A 17,202-nucleotide genomic window follows, 5' to 3' on the forward strand; every position below is an offset into this window, starting at 1 on the left:
ATAAAAGCTTAGGAGAGAGACACTAAGGCCTTAGGCCCAACTTGATGGACATAAAAATTTAGGCCCAATTTGATGGACATAATACTCTAGGGCTCTAATTCAATAAGGATGTGATGGGCTAAGGATAGGATTTAAAAAGCTTTAGGCCCAACTTGGGAGATATAAAGTTTTAAGTCTTTCTTGGAAGACACTAGAAAATAGGGTCAATGTAAAAGACATAAAGTCATTGGGCCTAACTTAGTAAAAGTGAAAGCCTTATGCCCAACTTGGAAGACATAAGATTTGAAGCCTCACTTATTGGACACAAGACTATGAGCCTAACTTATTAGACCCAAGATATTAGGCCCAACTTAGTAAGAATAAGTCCATTGGACCTAACTTAGTAAGATTCAAGACTTTGGCCCAATTGAGGAAAGACCCAAAGTTTAAGACCCAACCTAGTAGGCCTTTGAGGCCATAGATAGTGTGATAATCCGTTCATTCTTTCTTTTTTAATTATGAGCTTTGATCTACGTGCCAAGCCTCAATGGTGTGTTTTAAAAGATATGTAGCGGTTTTTAAATCAAGTTCGATATTTTAAAGCTTATAGATATTTTAAATATTCTAAAAATATTTATATGTGATATTTCCAGTATTATTAGACTAAACTTGTTTTTAAATAACACAATTATAATATTTTGATGAGCTCTAAAAATATTATAATTGTGAAAAATTTTTTAAATTAAAATATATTAGTCATTTAAAAATATTATGAGATTTAAATTTATGTTGAAAACTCTTAATTAATTTAAATGATTTAATACTCTTTGAGTAATTAATGAAACTTCATCATTTTAATTAATAATGAAGGAATATTATTTTATAAACTTTAGTTTATAAAAGAATATTCTATTTTAATTCCTCTCAGTGTTTTATTTTAAATAAAATACTTATGCATTTTCAAATCAGTATTTAAACTCATTGTTAGATCATTTTGAAGATCTCGAGACGAAGGACTTGGAATAAATACTCAAGCCCCTCTCTTTTTCCCCTCACTTTTCTCTTTTTTCCTCTTTCTCTCTCCTCTCCCTCTCTCCCAGCCCGACGTCTCTCTCCTCTCTCTCACCGTGTGGCTCATCCTCCTAGTCGATGCCACCACCAGCCACCCAGATCAACCTCCACCATCGGCAGCCTCCTTCCCCACCGGGAAGCCTCTCCTCCCACCGATGCACACCACGGCACCCTTCTCCTCCTCCCTCCACAGCATCACCTCTAAAATAGGTTTCACACCCATTTATCCACTGAAGCACCACCATACACGGCCAGCTTCACCTCCGACTACCACCAATGGAATCCTCACTCCATGGGCTTCATTTTCATGGTCTCCTTTCCCCTTACCTCTCATTCTCTCTCCAATGGGTCACACGCACACACCCACACGGTTGCACCACCGTGCACTGCTACCCATGCCACCTTACCACGACCACCATGGTCCTCTCGGCACCACGACCTCCCCCAGTCATTTTCATGTCCAACCGAGCTATACACAACTCTCACTCTCCCCCACTCTCTTATGCTTGGTTTACACTACTTGTGGCCGATCTGCCGCCATGAGCCACCTTCCAACCACCACCTTGCCACCACACCTCCCTCATGCTCCTCCATGCCTAGCTAAACTCCTCTAGCTCTCCCCCTCCATTTCCTAGTTTAGCCATACATGGCCTAAAACACCTCCACAGACCACCGTGCCTCCTCCGTGTGCCACCTTGGCACCACCTTGAGGTTACCATTCTAGGACGACGACCAAACCTTTCCTCGCTCAGATCCACACCTGTAGCCACCCCTAGTAGCCCAAATAGCCATTGTACACGATGTTAACCTCCACGTACGACTCCTCTGACCTCTTGATTATGACGGACAACGAGCGACGTACAGGTTATCCTATCGATGGTATAAATGTGTTGTTAGTTAATAGGTTGTAGACTATGCTATTAGTATTGTGAAATGTGGTTGTGTAGCGAAGTGTGGGGCATAATCATGTAGTGTTGTAGACTGTGCTGTGAAGTTTGGGCGTGAGGTGTATGTCGTAGTTGTGATGCAGCATGGTTTGAAAGGAGTACACATGGAGTGTACTCCATGTAGTGCAGCGACACACATGTGACATGCGTCGTAGTGATGTGTGGCATAGTGTGAGTGGAAGAGAGTATACGTGATGCGTGTTCTGTGTTGTGTAGCGATGCATCGTAAGGCGTGTCACGAGTAAAAAGATGGTTGCATAGTTGAGGAGTGTAAAGTGTATTATGTAGCTTTGGGAACTGTGTAACAATGTCCCAAAATAATTGTGACATCGCTTGTAGTCCGAGGTGACAAGTGTCACATTGTGGTTGACTTATGGCTGAGAGTATGTGCGAAGTGGTGGAGAAGTGTAAGAGTAGTGCAGTGGAAGCATGACAGGCATCATGACATGACTCAAGATTTGTCTCGAGTTACATGACTTGACAGAGGTGTATTTGTGGATGCAGTCCTCTTGTTAAGTGTCAAGATGAACTTGTATAGGGCTGGGAAGTAGGAAGAGTCCTACTATCCTAGTATGAGCAAGTTGGTATTGGAGTATGGAGCTTGTTTATACAAATAGACATTCATTGGATTATAAGTTGGTCTTAGGTGATAAAAAGGATAAGATACATGTAGCTCTGGCAAGACACGTGTTTCGAACAAGTTTACCATATGTAATAGGTAATCTATCCTCAGCATGGTTGCACGATGTTTAAGCCTCAGAATTGGCTTAAAGTCATGTGGCATGCATGGATGGGAATGAGGATTGAGTATGGGCTAGGATACATGGAGGTAGTGATGAGTATATCATCTAAGGTTGGAACGTGTGACTTTGTCGATCGGAATCATGCGTCGAAATGTGGATATAGAAGAGTAAGCAAAAAGTCTTAGTGTCTTAACCCTAAGGTGAATTACAAAGGTTCACTTTAAGGAATAAGACTCCGAAGGTTTTAGCATAGTAAATGGCACGTAAGAGCCCAAGGATGGATGGAGAGTGTTCTAAGTCAAGCATAGTTCTATTTTTAGAATAGTTACTTATGCATTAGATAGAGAATGACGTAAGGTTATGTGTATGCATGTAGGTTGCCATCTGACATGCACATGAATGGACTGCATGGAATGAGTATGAAATGAAGTCCATGTAAGAATTGCATTCATACTCTTCTAGAGTTTTCTTAAATAAATGAAAAGGAAAAGGAAACAATTTTTCTTTAAATTGCTTTAGGAACTGACACAAAAGACATTTTAAGAAAGAAAGCTAAGCATAAGCTTTCAAGTATAAGTAAGTAACGGCCCTCCTTGGCAGCCTCTTTTCACGCACCCAAAGTATGTATGTGTAGGCATGTGGATGGATGCAATAAGTGGTACGTATTGTATGTAAGTTCACAAAGGAAACAAACAGATGCTTTAAAAATGATGCACGAACAGACGTTTTAAATGATGCCATGAAACTATTTTTTTTTTAAATGACTTTTATGAATAAGCTTTTAAAATGACTTTATGAACGAAATGAACTGAAGGACTATAAGAATTGTAAGAACTGAATGAAAGAAATGTAAGGACTATGACAATTGTAAAGGACTAAACGAACTGTAAAGGAATGAAAGGACTGAAAAGGAATGAATGGACTGAATGCATGATGTATGAAGATATGTAATGGCCATATGAATGGAATGGAAAATGTACGAAATGACTGGACTGGGCAGATTACAATACCAGGTAAGTAGTACTGGTAGTGCACCCAGTGCTGCATCTTGACGGAATGGATTCCCAACCCGTGGCCATGGGCAAAATCAAGTCCAAAAGACCGCTAACCCCAGCACACGAGATGCAATAGTGTACAATGGCCAATGAAAGCGATAAGAAAAGAATGTATGCATGTATGTTAAGAAAGAATGCATGTATGTATGAAAAGATATATGCATGAATGTATGTAAGAAAAGATGTACACATGAACAAACTCTATAAGAAATGTAGTTAGCAAGGCATGGAGAACTATTTTAAGAAAGAATACGTTTTTAAAGAAAAACCCCACCTCACAACGTTTTAAAATGGATTGCATGTCTATGCATGATAAGTATACGGTATGTATGGAGTGATGAATGCATGACTGAAAACCTATGTTCATGACAAGTCTTTTTTTTGAACCCAGACGGAAACCCTTTCTAGAGCGAGAAACTCTCTCTTCTCTCCAGATAGCTAATCAAAAACCCTTTCTAGAGGGAGGTGGGAGCCTCGGCTCCTCCCTCCCTCCCCCCTTTAGTTTTTTGTTTACTCTTTTCTTCCAGTCATTTTGTCTGTTTTTTGGGTGTTTTTTGCTTGTTTTTTTTAGTTGGTGCTTGCGGTTATGGTGGCTTAGTTCTTGCTCTCTATACGGTGCCGTCTCGAGGTGAGGAACATCTGCAACCAAAAAGGAATTGCTCCTGAGCGCAACCCTGAAGTTGGGTGGCATATTGCGGAGGAGACACGAACAGAGGCATGGTGATTTTGCCAAGGGCGGAGGATCTGGACAGGGGTGAGAGGCTAGCCACCCTATTTTGATGGCACAAGGCTGACAGTGATGGACTATGGCGAGGCGAGGCGAGGCATGACGAAAAGGCTATTGGCCTTCCTTCTATTTGATTTTGGCAGTGGGTCGGCATGCATAAAACCGAGTGGTCGGCATAGCAGATCAAGTGCTACACAACAATTGAAAAGAAAGAAGAAGGGGGGGGGGGGGCGGCGGGAGAATTAGAGATGAAACCCTAGTCGGTCCCTTGTGTTTCCTTCAGCCCATATGGTCCACGTGTTTCCCACTTGTATTTAGGGATTTTTAGGTTTTTTTAGGCTAGGCCCAAGGTGTCTTCTGCAGTCCAGTTGTATTTAATTTTTTTGTATTATGTTTTTTGGAGTGATTATTATGCATTTTCGCTTATTTAGTTCGTCTTTGGGTGTATTAGGAAACATTATCTCTAGGACCTAGGGTTCATAGAGTTTGTCTTTAGGACCTAGGATCCGTAGAGTTTGTACTCCACTCCTTGGGAAGGAGGAGTTGTGTGATCTATCTTAGATGATGGTCTAAGCTAGAGTTATGTCTTTCAGACGGTTAGTCTGGAGGCCTGTCTCTTAGACGGTTAATCTGAAGATGTGGGACAAGACCCTACTAGCCGCGAAGAAATTTGTGGGTTGGAGAGCATGAAAATGTTAGAATTTGGCTTGTATTTTCAAGTCAGAAGTTGTAATTGTCCATTTATCGAATGAAGGAAACAATGTTTCACTTTCAAAAAAAAAAAAACACCTATGTTCATATATGTTAACTGTATGAAGTAATACTTATGAGTCATCGACTCATGCTAATTTTTATGCGTGCCCTCCTAGGGACAATATGAGCATGACGTGTCAAGACGGGTACAACCCAAGGGGAAGAGCACGAAAACTTAGGCATGTTATTTTGTATGAGAGACTTTAATTATAAAATTTAATAACTGTAATCTTTTAAATTAAGAAACGAGTAGTATTTATAAACATTGAGTCTTTTGTATCCTGGCACGAAAGAAAAGAAAATGTCAAAAGGAACTGTAATTTCCGTCTATTTTTCTTAAAATCATTTTCTAAAGGATCCACCACAAAGACGAATGTTACAGATAGGCCCCTCAAATCTGGACATAAAGTCCACATAATAACCCACTCTAAGGCCCACAACCAAGGCTTGCACAAATGGCCCAACAAAAGCCCAAGCCCATCAAGGCACAAAAGCCTTGTCTTCCATTTTTACACTTCCAATTGAAGCTCACATACACCATATCATCAGTTTCCCTCAAGCCCAAGAAATTCCACACGCCCCTAAGGTTCCCACCTAACCATGGTTAAGCTTTTAACTTGAGTTAATAGGCACTAATCATCTCACACATGATTAGTAACCTCTAAATGTTTTTGCTTAATTTTTCATTAATTTATTTTTTCACTTTTATAATCTAAAATTTTGTTTTTTATTATTAATTTGAATTATTCTTAGACTAATTTTGAAGTTTAACCTTGATCCAACTCATGTCGATAGAAGCAAAGCCATGTCAATACCCAAGTCACCAACAATCGGCACCTAGGTGTGCCTTCATGTGCAATGCACCAAATCAAACCAAAATCCAACCATTTCCTTAGGAAATCTAGTTGGAACCAAACTGAGTGCCCTTAGCTTCTTCAAGGATTTTTCTGCTCCAAAAGCAGCCACTCCCACATCCCACCATTCTTGTATTTTTGTCCTATGGAAGTGCTTTAAAGCACTCAAGTGCATGCTTGACCAATTTCCTCCCTAAAGTAGCCCAACTGATTGGCACAAAAAGAGGCACACTTGAAAAACCATCACCCATTTTGCTCCTTTCATTTTCTGCTCAAACATGATCACTTGGCAGCCACTCATGCCTCTCTTCCTCACCTAAAAAAGCCTTCAAATGATGGTTATAATGCACCCAAATCAGACTAAGAGGATGGGACAAAAGAGGATAAAATATCTAGACGGCTTTGAAGGCAAAACTGTTGGCTATGGCTTGCTTATCTTGTGGATTTTGGTTTCAAAATCTGAATCAAGCAACCCCTATACCCATGGGTGTCTTCAAGCCCTCTTAAATGATGAAAAGATGGCACTTTAGGTCACTATTCAGCTGACCAAGCCATGATAAATATGGAAAATGCAAGCAACACTCCACCTCCCACCTCTACCACTCACATTCACTTCCTTGGAGCCAAAACCAATGTCTCACTCTCCTCTTGAAGCTTATAAATACCTCCTTCACTTCCTCATTTCTCCACACCACTCTTCCAAGCCCTCTCTTGAGTCTTGAGAGCATTTCTCCCCCTTAGTGAGCAATAGAATGAAACTAAGCGAAGTTCTTGAGAGTTCTTAAGTGAAGCTGTTTTAGGAGATTTAAGGGCCACGAAAATTGTAAGTTTTCTTACCCTAGATCTTAGTTTACATGTAAAGTCCTGCTGCTTGTAAGTGTTGAAGTGGAATTTGGTTGAGTTTAGAAAATGTTACTACCAGGCTTAATTCAAAACCGAGTTCATTAAGGATGGATTAAGTATTTAAATTGTTTTAAGTGAAACTTTTAGCTATGGCATGTTTTAGCGTATTTTGATATGATTTTTTAATGTCTTAGAATGATCATTGAAGGTTTTATTTTGAGATTAGAAGTATGCCATATGATTTTTTAATGTCTTAGAATGATCATTGAAGGTTTTATTTTGAGAATATAAGAATGTCACGATAGATTTTAATTCTACCTTGTGTGATCATCCAAGCATGCACAGTTTTGATTAAATCATGCTTATTTTATGAAGTTTTGATTTATTTTACCTTGGCTTGATCAATGAGCATTTGGAAGACCTTATGATTGATAAAAATGAAAATACGTGTTTTGGGTGAATTTTGAAAGCATGCCTTTGTGATTTAGGCTAAGAGCATCATGTTTGATTAATAGATGATTAATAAAGATTAAGGTTTTTAGCTATGATTAAGTGTTGGGATAAACTTGTTCTCCTAAAATATAGCATTTATCATGTCATTAAGGACTATCATGATTTAAGAAAATTGTATATGCATGCATTCATAGGGATCAATAGTTGAAAGTACACTTAGGTACCAACTAGAGTGCATGCCACAGGTTGTGTATGTTTGAGCTAGTTCCACTTTGAATTTTACAATTCTAAGGATATAGATAATTTTAGAATATGAAAAATATGAGGTCCATGAAGTTCGGTTAAATTTGAGGTTTGTTTGCAAATAGTGAAAAATTAAAGCCTCCGTGGCAATTTTTTAAAGTTTAGGAGTATTTTTGTACATATGCATTTTTTAAACATTTTGATTATGAACGTCTTCCATAGTAGTACAAATTCTAACTTAGTATGAATTTGATTTCAGCTGCAATGATATTTCCAAACTCGTGAAGTTAAGTTAGCTTCTAACTTACTCTTAGATAATTTATTTTATGATTCTTGTGTAAAAATCACATTCATATTAAATTTCATTTTTGAGCATGAAACATCATATGATGCGTTATTGAGCATTTGATTACTTGTTTACATGACATGTGACATTTTCCCCATTTTTAGCATATACATATAAATGTCATTTTCACATTAAAGCTTGCAACATATGCACATGTCATGAAATACATTTTTCAAGCATTAACATGAAAACAAATTTGGTCATGACCCCAAAAGCTAGGATCGGGAGTTTTCCTAGTGGAACTCCTCTGTCCACTCTGGAGTGTTTAAGAATGGAGTAGTAACCCAAGAGTTGATGAAGAATAGTCAACAAGCTTCGAATGGGTTCTTTTTTAATAACACTGGAGCGAAGACAAATATTATGACACTTAAAGCTGGTGGGTATACATGTTATGATGTTATGCTATGTTACCAATGCATTGAGAATGAGTCTGCAGACAATGTAGTTTCAATGTGAGTTGTACTACGGTCACCAACAAGTGCTCACAGTGCATATGGGGAACTATGAAGATACTATACATTATGACGTTACAATTAAGTATGAATTGCTAATAATGATGAAATGTTATGGTACTTTTGTCAATTTAAGTGAAAAAAAGTTCTCCAAAAAAAAATCTGCATTAAAGTTTTTCTGAAAAGTTTTGAGGAACCTAGATGGGAGACAAATACTGATTTTTTTTTTTATTTTTTATTTTTTTTGCATATCATTGCATGCATCTCATGTTTATCATTAATCATGCATATCTTATCTCTATGCAAGTTGGTTGCTTAACTTACTGAGATTTTAAGTAAATCTCATCGTTGTGAACCCACTATCATTCCCCCCGGAATGTAATACCTGAGTCCTACTGCATAGACTCTTACGTCATTTTTAATTATTCTTTTAAGAGAAAACTTATTTTATGCATTTTAAAATAAAGATTTTTAATTATTTTATTTTTAGATGGGCATGCTTTTATTTTTTTATGTGAATTATTAAAATAAATCAAGGGTATGATTTTATGACCTCGTAATAATTTTTCCTTAAGTCCTTAAGTTTTTATTATTTATGAATACACCCAATTATTCTCCACTATTGGATGGGTAGGTAAGGGAAATATCTTTCAACACTTGATACCCACCATCCATCCTCTCTCTAGCTTATGAAACAAAATTTGACTAAAAGTAGCTTTATGCCTTTTATTCTTCTTGAACCTCAGTCATCGTTCCTAACTTATGAGACAAGTTTTGACCAAAAGGCAATTGAGCATTTTACCTCTTGAACTGTCAGCTTCTAAGGCAAGAAGAGAAGAAAATATTTCTCAAGCCCTCACGCACGCTACTTCTCTTCTCTCCAATTTCCATTCTTCTTCCAATCTTAAGCTAATCACCCATTATTCTCCTTCACAATGAGGAAAATAGCAAGCCAAGGGTTCTTGTGCTCTCTAGTTTCCCTAAGCCGAACCCACCTCTCCTCTTCTCCATATTTGTGTTTTGGGAAAGATTCATCAAAGGTAAAAACTCTAACTTGACCCATTTGATTTTAATGTGATTTTGGAAGCAAACTAAGTTGTTTTAGCTTGTGTTTTGATGTAGTTAATTTCCTATGTTGCAAATAAATATGTATGCTCTGTTTTTGGCCCAAACCAAATGTGTTGAAGTTGTTTTGTGATGTATTTTCCTATATTTCAAAAATGGTGTGTTGCTATTAAACTTGATTTAATCATAGGTGATGATTAGTGTATTTTTAGTGTATATATGTTGGTGCCATGTGTATTGTGTTGAGGTTCGGTTTAGAGGTTTTGCTTGATTCCTTGTAATTTTTTTAACTTGCTTTTGAAAGGTATTAAGTGAGTAAAGCATAAGCTTGAGTGTTTAAAGGTTTTGAAGTTGCTTAATGGGTAACCTTGTTATACTAATGCTACTCTAATTTTAATGGGATATGTTATCTAAACTATTTAAATATTGCTTGTGTGATTAGATTATAGCATGAATGGTTTAGGTACAGGAGGTTAATTGTGCATGATATGTTATGATATGTAAAGCTGTCCAAGTGCCCCTAAGCCCATGTCATGCCGCGTCTTGATGTAAAAACAGCTCATTTACATTATCCCTCTTTTGGTTAAATTCTACCTAACCCAAGATTCCAAAACATTGATAAGCTAACCTTTTCTAATGAGGGACCACAAGTTGATTTAAAATGCATGTTTGCTAAGCTTGTTAGCCTACTTGAGATGCCTAAATCTATTTTAGAGCCCATTGTTGAGAATTTCCAGATTTTATCTCGTAATGTCCATAACCCAAAGTGAGCTTGAACCAAAGAAACCTTGATTGAAGCATATGAATTCTTAACTACTTTTCATGTAAGTTTTTTAAATAGCCTTCCATGGATAGCTAGCATGTTTAATATTTAATTTATTGCTCTTGTAAGTTGAGGTGAGGAATAGTCATCGAGTTAATGCTAAGCATAGAAGGGACGTTAGATTATAATATCGTGGCTTTCTCTTTTAAAGGGAGGGCTAAAGAATATTGTATGAGTATTAACACGCTTATACTATTTATTAGGATAGGACCTATATTGAAATTGGAAGTGTTGAGGAGCGTAGAGGTAAGTAGCTATGACTATGCTTCTTACACCAAGTTCTCTTTATGAAAGAATGTCTCTCTCTCTCTCTCTCTCTCTCTCTCTCTCTCTCTCTCTCTCTCTCTCTCTCTCTGTGCAAATGTTCTTCTAAAGAAAAGAGTAAATGAATATAGTATGCACAAGCCTTTCTTGACAGCCTCTTTTTATGTACCCAAAGTATTAAGAGTGTGCATGCAAATGGATGGTATACGTAGTATGCATTGTATGTATTTTCATGAAATGAAATGTGAGGTTTATGCCTTATGCTTAAGTGATGCGAAGAAAATGTTTTAAAATGTTTCTATGAACTGATGTTTTAAGTGATGCCATGAACTGATATGATGCAAAGAAAGTTTTTAAATGTTCCTATGAACTGATGCTTTAAAGGATGCCATGAACTGATGCTTTATGGATGCCATGAAAGATGATGCTTAACCTCATTCTTTTAAATGACATTTTTCTATTAATGAACTGTTAAATGAAAAGGATTGAAAAGGAAATGACTGAATGAGAGAAAGAAATGACTGGAAGGAAATGAATGTTTTAATATATGAAACTACATAATGGCCATGACTGATAAATGAAAGATAGTACCAAAGGACTGGGCAGATTGTAATGTCGGGTAAGTAGTACTGGTGGTGCACCCAGTGCTGCTCCTGACTAAAAGGGATTCCCAACCTGCGGCCACATGCAGAGTCAAGGTCCAAAAGACCACTAACCCTAACACACAGGATATAATAGTGTGTACTGGTCAAAGGAAAATGAAACATGAAATCATAGTTATTTCACAAAAAAATGTTTCTGCATGAAAGTATTGCTTATTCCTTAAAATGTATATGCATGAAAGCATTGTCAAATTCTTAAAATGTTTATGTGTGCATGTTTTCAAAAGAAAAAGAATAGATAATTAGTATATTAATGGCATGGTGTACTACTTAATGAATATTCGACTCACTTTATGTTTATATTTTAAACGTCCAAGTAATGACGAAGAGGCTGGAGAGCAAGGCACTACTACAAAGGGAGAGGCAGACGCTTAGTGTCTTCCCTGTTGGTTCGACCTTACATGGATGATGGATTATGTTTATGAATGTTGTTTTTATATTGGGATGGGTCCCTTGTCGGGTTTGACTTTAAACCATATATCTTTTGGTATGGTTTAACCGTTATGGTGGGGTGATGGTAAACCCTTATACATCGACTTAGTGCCTCTTTGTATGTATGGTAGAGATGAAGTCCCTTTCTAAATAGAACAATTATATTTTTATGAATGTTTGATGGTCTCTGAGAGTCTCTTATTGATGAATATTTGAATAGAATATCTATTAGGTGTTCCCTTTATTAAATTAGAAATTTAGAGTACACATGTCATGTTTATGCTAATTGCATATTACTAGGGAAAAAAAAAATGGAGAAAGAAAGAAAAGGAAGAGGGACAGGTATGTACAAAGTGGTATCTATTCTACTTGGCCAACTGCAATTATGCAAACCTTGTCACGAGGTAAACATGGTTTTTGTTTCTATTTTTGATGTTATTCTAGTACACTTGTACCGAGGTCTTTAGGTCTATATAATAAAATGCTTCTTAAATATCACTATTATTTTTAGACTGTTTTATTCTACATTTTGTAAATTTATCATAGTTACACACTAGTATAAATATAATATATCCACTGCTTATTGAGTTGGACTCGCCCATTCATCTCAAATATTTTTTTTCAAAGGAATTTGATGGTTGTGATAGTTGAAACAGATGAAGTGATTGTATTAGATGAGGAATGTGAGATAAGTACCAAGTGCCATAAGTGAATTTATGAGGTTGTAGAGAATATAGTAGCGTTGAGTTCTTCACTCTTTTCTTAAGAATTTGAGTTTTTGGAAGAATTACTGTATCTAAATTGTATATTTTGTAAATTTCTAATTAAAAGGTTCATCCCCGATCCGGGGCGTGACAGTTATATTCCAGGAGTTTGATATCCACTGAATATATGGGTTAAAGAGGAAAAGCAACAGGACAGGGATGCTGGTTTGCAAGCTAGAAATGATAACCAAATATCATCCCGAAGATGGGAAGGATACGGACTCGAACTGACCCCAAGAAATGCTAGCTCGGACTGTATCTGCCAACTCATGTATTGAGCCATGGGGCCATAGTTAAGGAAGTCCATTTTACTGCTGCATCAAGAGCAACAACAGATTTTCCGAGACACGCACACGCACAAGCATGCGCACGCACCTTTGGTACTTCTATATTTTCTTGTCTATCATCCAGATCAAGTATGGTGAAATAGCAACAATACCTGAAGGGTCACAAGGCACTTTCAAGTCGAGCAAAGAGCAATGAATCTATGATCTTACTGTTTAAAGATGGGAGGGGCAACGTCTGTATTAGGTTACTCGATGAGACAGGATTTACGGGCTCTAACACTTACTAACTAGAAGTGCACTTTCGTTATGGAATGCTTAGAATATTGCTCTTCCGTATTCAGAATGAAACAATTTCATAGACTATATAAGTTGTCCATAAATTAAATGGAAAGCATAGTTTTAAAAATCAACCAAGACACTTATAAGGCTTTCAAAAATAATAAAACTAAATACTACACACCAAAATAAACTAAATACGAATTCCAGAAAAAACTAGTTAGCATGCTTGAAGTATCAGAACAAGGAAAAAAATCCTGCAATTTATATATAGCCAAGAAAACATTGGAGAATTAATTAAATTCTCCGGCTTCTGACATACAAATTATTTGTGATCTTTTTTTACAGTCACACTACCTGGCTAAGCCTCTGCTCATTGCAACAATTAGTACCAAAAACATTCAAGCGAAAAATTGCAGCTAACTGTGGTTTGAATCAAATGCTACTAGCGATCTATAAATGATTTGTTCATGAGGTTGACAGCATCATCCATGAACTGCATCAAAGAAACCGGTAACCAGATCAATCATAATTAAGTTATAAGCCATAAATGAAGATTTTCATGTTTGATGTGTGAAAGCTTAATAGTAATCCTTCTCCTGATAGCCTATTACTTCAAACTAGAGTAAAAGTAGAAACAACAAAAAATTAAAGCCGATGCTATAACTGCAACAACGGATTATTTTCAGAGTATCTGTTGCACTTGTCCACCTACCACCAAATCAAGGAACAAATAACTGCAATAAAGGCTGCTATTAGTGTGGGACTATTGACCCTCTGCTGCAGATCTAAAGTAATTTCAGTTTTAACATCCTTCATTGAAATGTCCTCATAGGGTAGTCACCAACTATTCAATATACGAATGGTTTGTTAACATGTGCACATTATTACAGGTACCTAACACACACAAAGATAAGTTGGAGAATATAAATAAACTACTTCTCAAAACATGAAGTTTTACCTTTCCAAGTGACTTGAGTTCTCGTCCAACTGGTTCTAAAAATTTTATGTTAACATTTATAGGCCATACCTGTCCATATGCAAAAGCAGATCAACAAAAGGTAATATAACCAATATTGCAGTGTCAGAGAGAAGAACATCAGAAATAAAACTCAAATGAAATAAATAAAAATTAAGAAACAAATTCCACAGAAAAGCAAACCCTAACCAACAACTATACCAATTAATTAATGACTTTGAATGCTCTCTCTTAGAGATTATCCTTGTTAGGTTAGCATCACAAAATCAGAATAAGCAAGTACATTTAAATGCCACAAAATAATTCACAATTTAATCTAGAGATAGACGGGGTGAGAAAGAGACCATCTACCAGTAGCCACAAGCAATACGTAGCTAGTTCAGACGTGCCACCTAGCTTGGTAACAACACATAAATGAAATCATAGCCAGAAGTTTTATACAATGGCAAAAACTGATGAAATCGAGGAGTCCGTGCGCCTTGGCATTCAACTATTTTTAAATCCTCAAACATTACCAAACCAAATCATCCAAATCATTCTGAAAAACTACACATCTTGTAGGAGACAAGCTTCTATTCCGCACTAAGCACCTCTTAAATTCAGGATGGCACCCAATTTGGATGAAAATCGTGTCAATTACACAATCTGGATAGCCTGTTATGTTTAATGTGTGGCATGAGTTGGTTTGAATGTATTTAACAGCAAATAAATCAGACTAACAAAAAATAAAATTCTATATTACAATCAGTTCAGATCTATGACAGTTTGCTGTACATGTGTTTATTTAGATTCTAGTTTCCATATCCAACCCATATCAGTCTTGAAACAAAAAACTGTATCTGCTACTAATATATAGTCATTACCTTAATAAGCTCACCAATAGCACCATTTGCACTTTTTCGTAAAGATTTCTTATAAAAAATATAATAAGCTCACCATAGCCTGTTGTGCATTTTAATAAGGATTTCCTATATATAGAATAAATTAATAAGCTCACCAACACCTCACAAACAACTTGATCCTTGAGGCCAGGGCCAGAAGGGGGTCAGTCTTCTTGGTACCCTCAAGATTTTGAAATAACTTTCTTAGTTTCTTAAAAAATATATTTATAATACACATGATTTGTTTTTCCAAAATTTTAAAAATACATGTATTTTGGTTTTCCAAACCTCAAAATTTTGCACAAAGCCTAAAATTATTTTATTTTTCCCAAAATTGAACAGTTTGGATCCAAAATTTTCTAAAAGCTAAATAATACCTATTCTTTCACTTTTAAACTCTTAAAGCACACGACTCTTTTCATCCTCCATTACTCTCTTCAACCTCTCGCTTGTTCTAATTTTCTTCCTTTCTTTTCCAAAATCCCCAAAATCACAAGTTCGAAGGGCATGCAAAATATCCTAAGTTTTCAGTTGAAGAGGGAGAACCTTTATTTACATTTTGTAATCTTCCATTATCACATACACGTGTTACTGTATATCAGAAAAAATCCAAATAAAAAATTATTTCATTATTATAATATCAGTTACGCCCTCCAATAAAAAATTTTTTGGCTCTTCCACTGTATGAGGTTGCAGTATGATTTCCTTTCACAAATTTCTGCCATGACAAAGGGAAGCAAATAGGACAAAACAGACAATAAATTCTTCACTGAAGAAACAACAAATGGATTTTCCAATCATTTGTAGCCTTGAAGTCCAAGCCTTGAACTCCAACTGCTTGATGCAATGTGTCTGTGTGTTACGTGCGTTAAGGTGACATTACCATACACCTGTGTCATATATCCTTAACATATAAACAATTTGATGATATGTGTTGTATCCTACGTATATAGCTTTTTGTACAATCATGAGTAGCAGAATACAGCTTTAAAAAATATTTCATTATTATAATATCAGTTAGCTCCCAAAGACAAATTTTTCACTCCACCACTGATTGGCGTTGTAGTATGATGTACCTTCCACAAATTCCATCGCAACTCCTACCCTTAACGATAAAGCTACCACACCTAAAGGAATCTAGTAGGACAAAACAATCGATGAATTTTCCACTGAAGAAATAACAAGTAGATTTTCCATTCATTTTTAACACAGAAGCACTACTACCGTAATGTCACACAGATGCCCATCGAAATCTCCACAAGATAAATATGATAACGATAGGTCGACTAACAACTCGAATTTACAATTTCAAACAATAAAATAAAATATGACAATTTCTGATAATAATGAATATAGAAAAGAAGAACCTTGACACCGAGTAATTTGATGGGTGTAATCTGTCCTGGGACAATGCATTCTGGCCCTGCCACTTCCACTATTGCTTCCATTGCCATCCCACTTCCAATCGGATTCGGATGCTGCGCCCAAAACCCAGAAACATGGGAATCAATTTGAGTCTTGAAAAATAGTATAACTAACCGTACAATTATATACATGTAAACAAACCAGTATTACAACGTGTGTAGTGTCACAGAGAGAGATAGAGAGAGAGAGCGTTAACCTTCATGACGAGGAGGGCATAACTGGAAGTGGGAGTTTGGGGAAGACGGAGCGAAGGGGACTGGTGAATTTTGGGTATAGGCTTTGCAGAGGGTGCCGCCCTCCATGGGGCGTCCTTTTGAAGAAGAGCAGCTGCTGTTCCCTTTCTGGACATACTGTTATTTTGTGGCATGAGTGTGATAGTATTGAATATGGAGGGGGAAGTGATGAGTGAGTGTTTCGTGTACCAAGGACAGGATGGAAACGCAGAGGAGGAAGAGAAGCTGGAGCTGTGGAAGGAGGGTTTCGGATTTCCTGACTTTTGAGAGGAGGAAGATGATGTTTGTCGGGGGAGGGTTGGTTTTGCGCACACCTACGTGATGACTCGCCACGTTTGGTTGTATAATTTAGATAGGATAAAATGTGAAGTTGTGTTTAAAATTAAATAAAATATTATTATAATATAATTTTTTAATATTAATTTTATTTTAAAATTTTAAATTATTTTTGATATTTTATATGAGAATTAAAAAAAAATTATAATGATAATATAAAAAAAAATAAGATGAAATATTTTAAATTTAAATAAACAAATGAGTCCTTAGCTTTATCCAGAAAGTTTTTTGATAAAATTAATTCCTCAAATTTTGTGTTTCTAGAGCATTCCATGAGTAATCAGTGTCAGCATTTTAGTTCTTATTTTT

General features: G+C 36.4%; 1 protein-coding gene across 1 annotated transcript; it reads right to left on the reverse strand.

The window, feature by feature from the left end:
• Positions 1-13,284: 13,284 nt before the first annotated feature.
• On the reverse strand, positions 13,285-16,895 carry LOC122274967. The gene is made up of 4 exons (XM_043083851.1): positions 16,521-16,895; positions 16,267-16,377; positions 14,001-14,069; positions 13,285-13,535 (listed from the first exon to the last, which is right to left on the reverse strand). Exons 1-4 carry the CDS (start codon positions 16,689-16,691, stop codon positions 13,485-13,487), a joined length of 402 nt encoding a protein of 133 aa, XP_042939785.1. The 5' UTR covers positions 16,692-16,895; the 3' UTR covers positions 13,285-13,484.
• Positions 16,896-17,202: the final 307 nt, after the last annotated feature.

This window comes from Carya illinoinensis, chromosome 9 (assembly GCF_018687715.1).
Source record: "Carya illinoinensis cultivar Pawnee chromosome 9, C.illinoinensisPawnee_v1, whole genome shotgun sequence".
NCBI classification, from domain to species: Eukaryota; Viridiplantae; Streptophyta; class Magnoliopsida; order Fagales; family Juglandaceae; genus Carya; species Carya illinoinensis.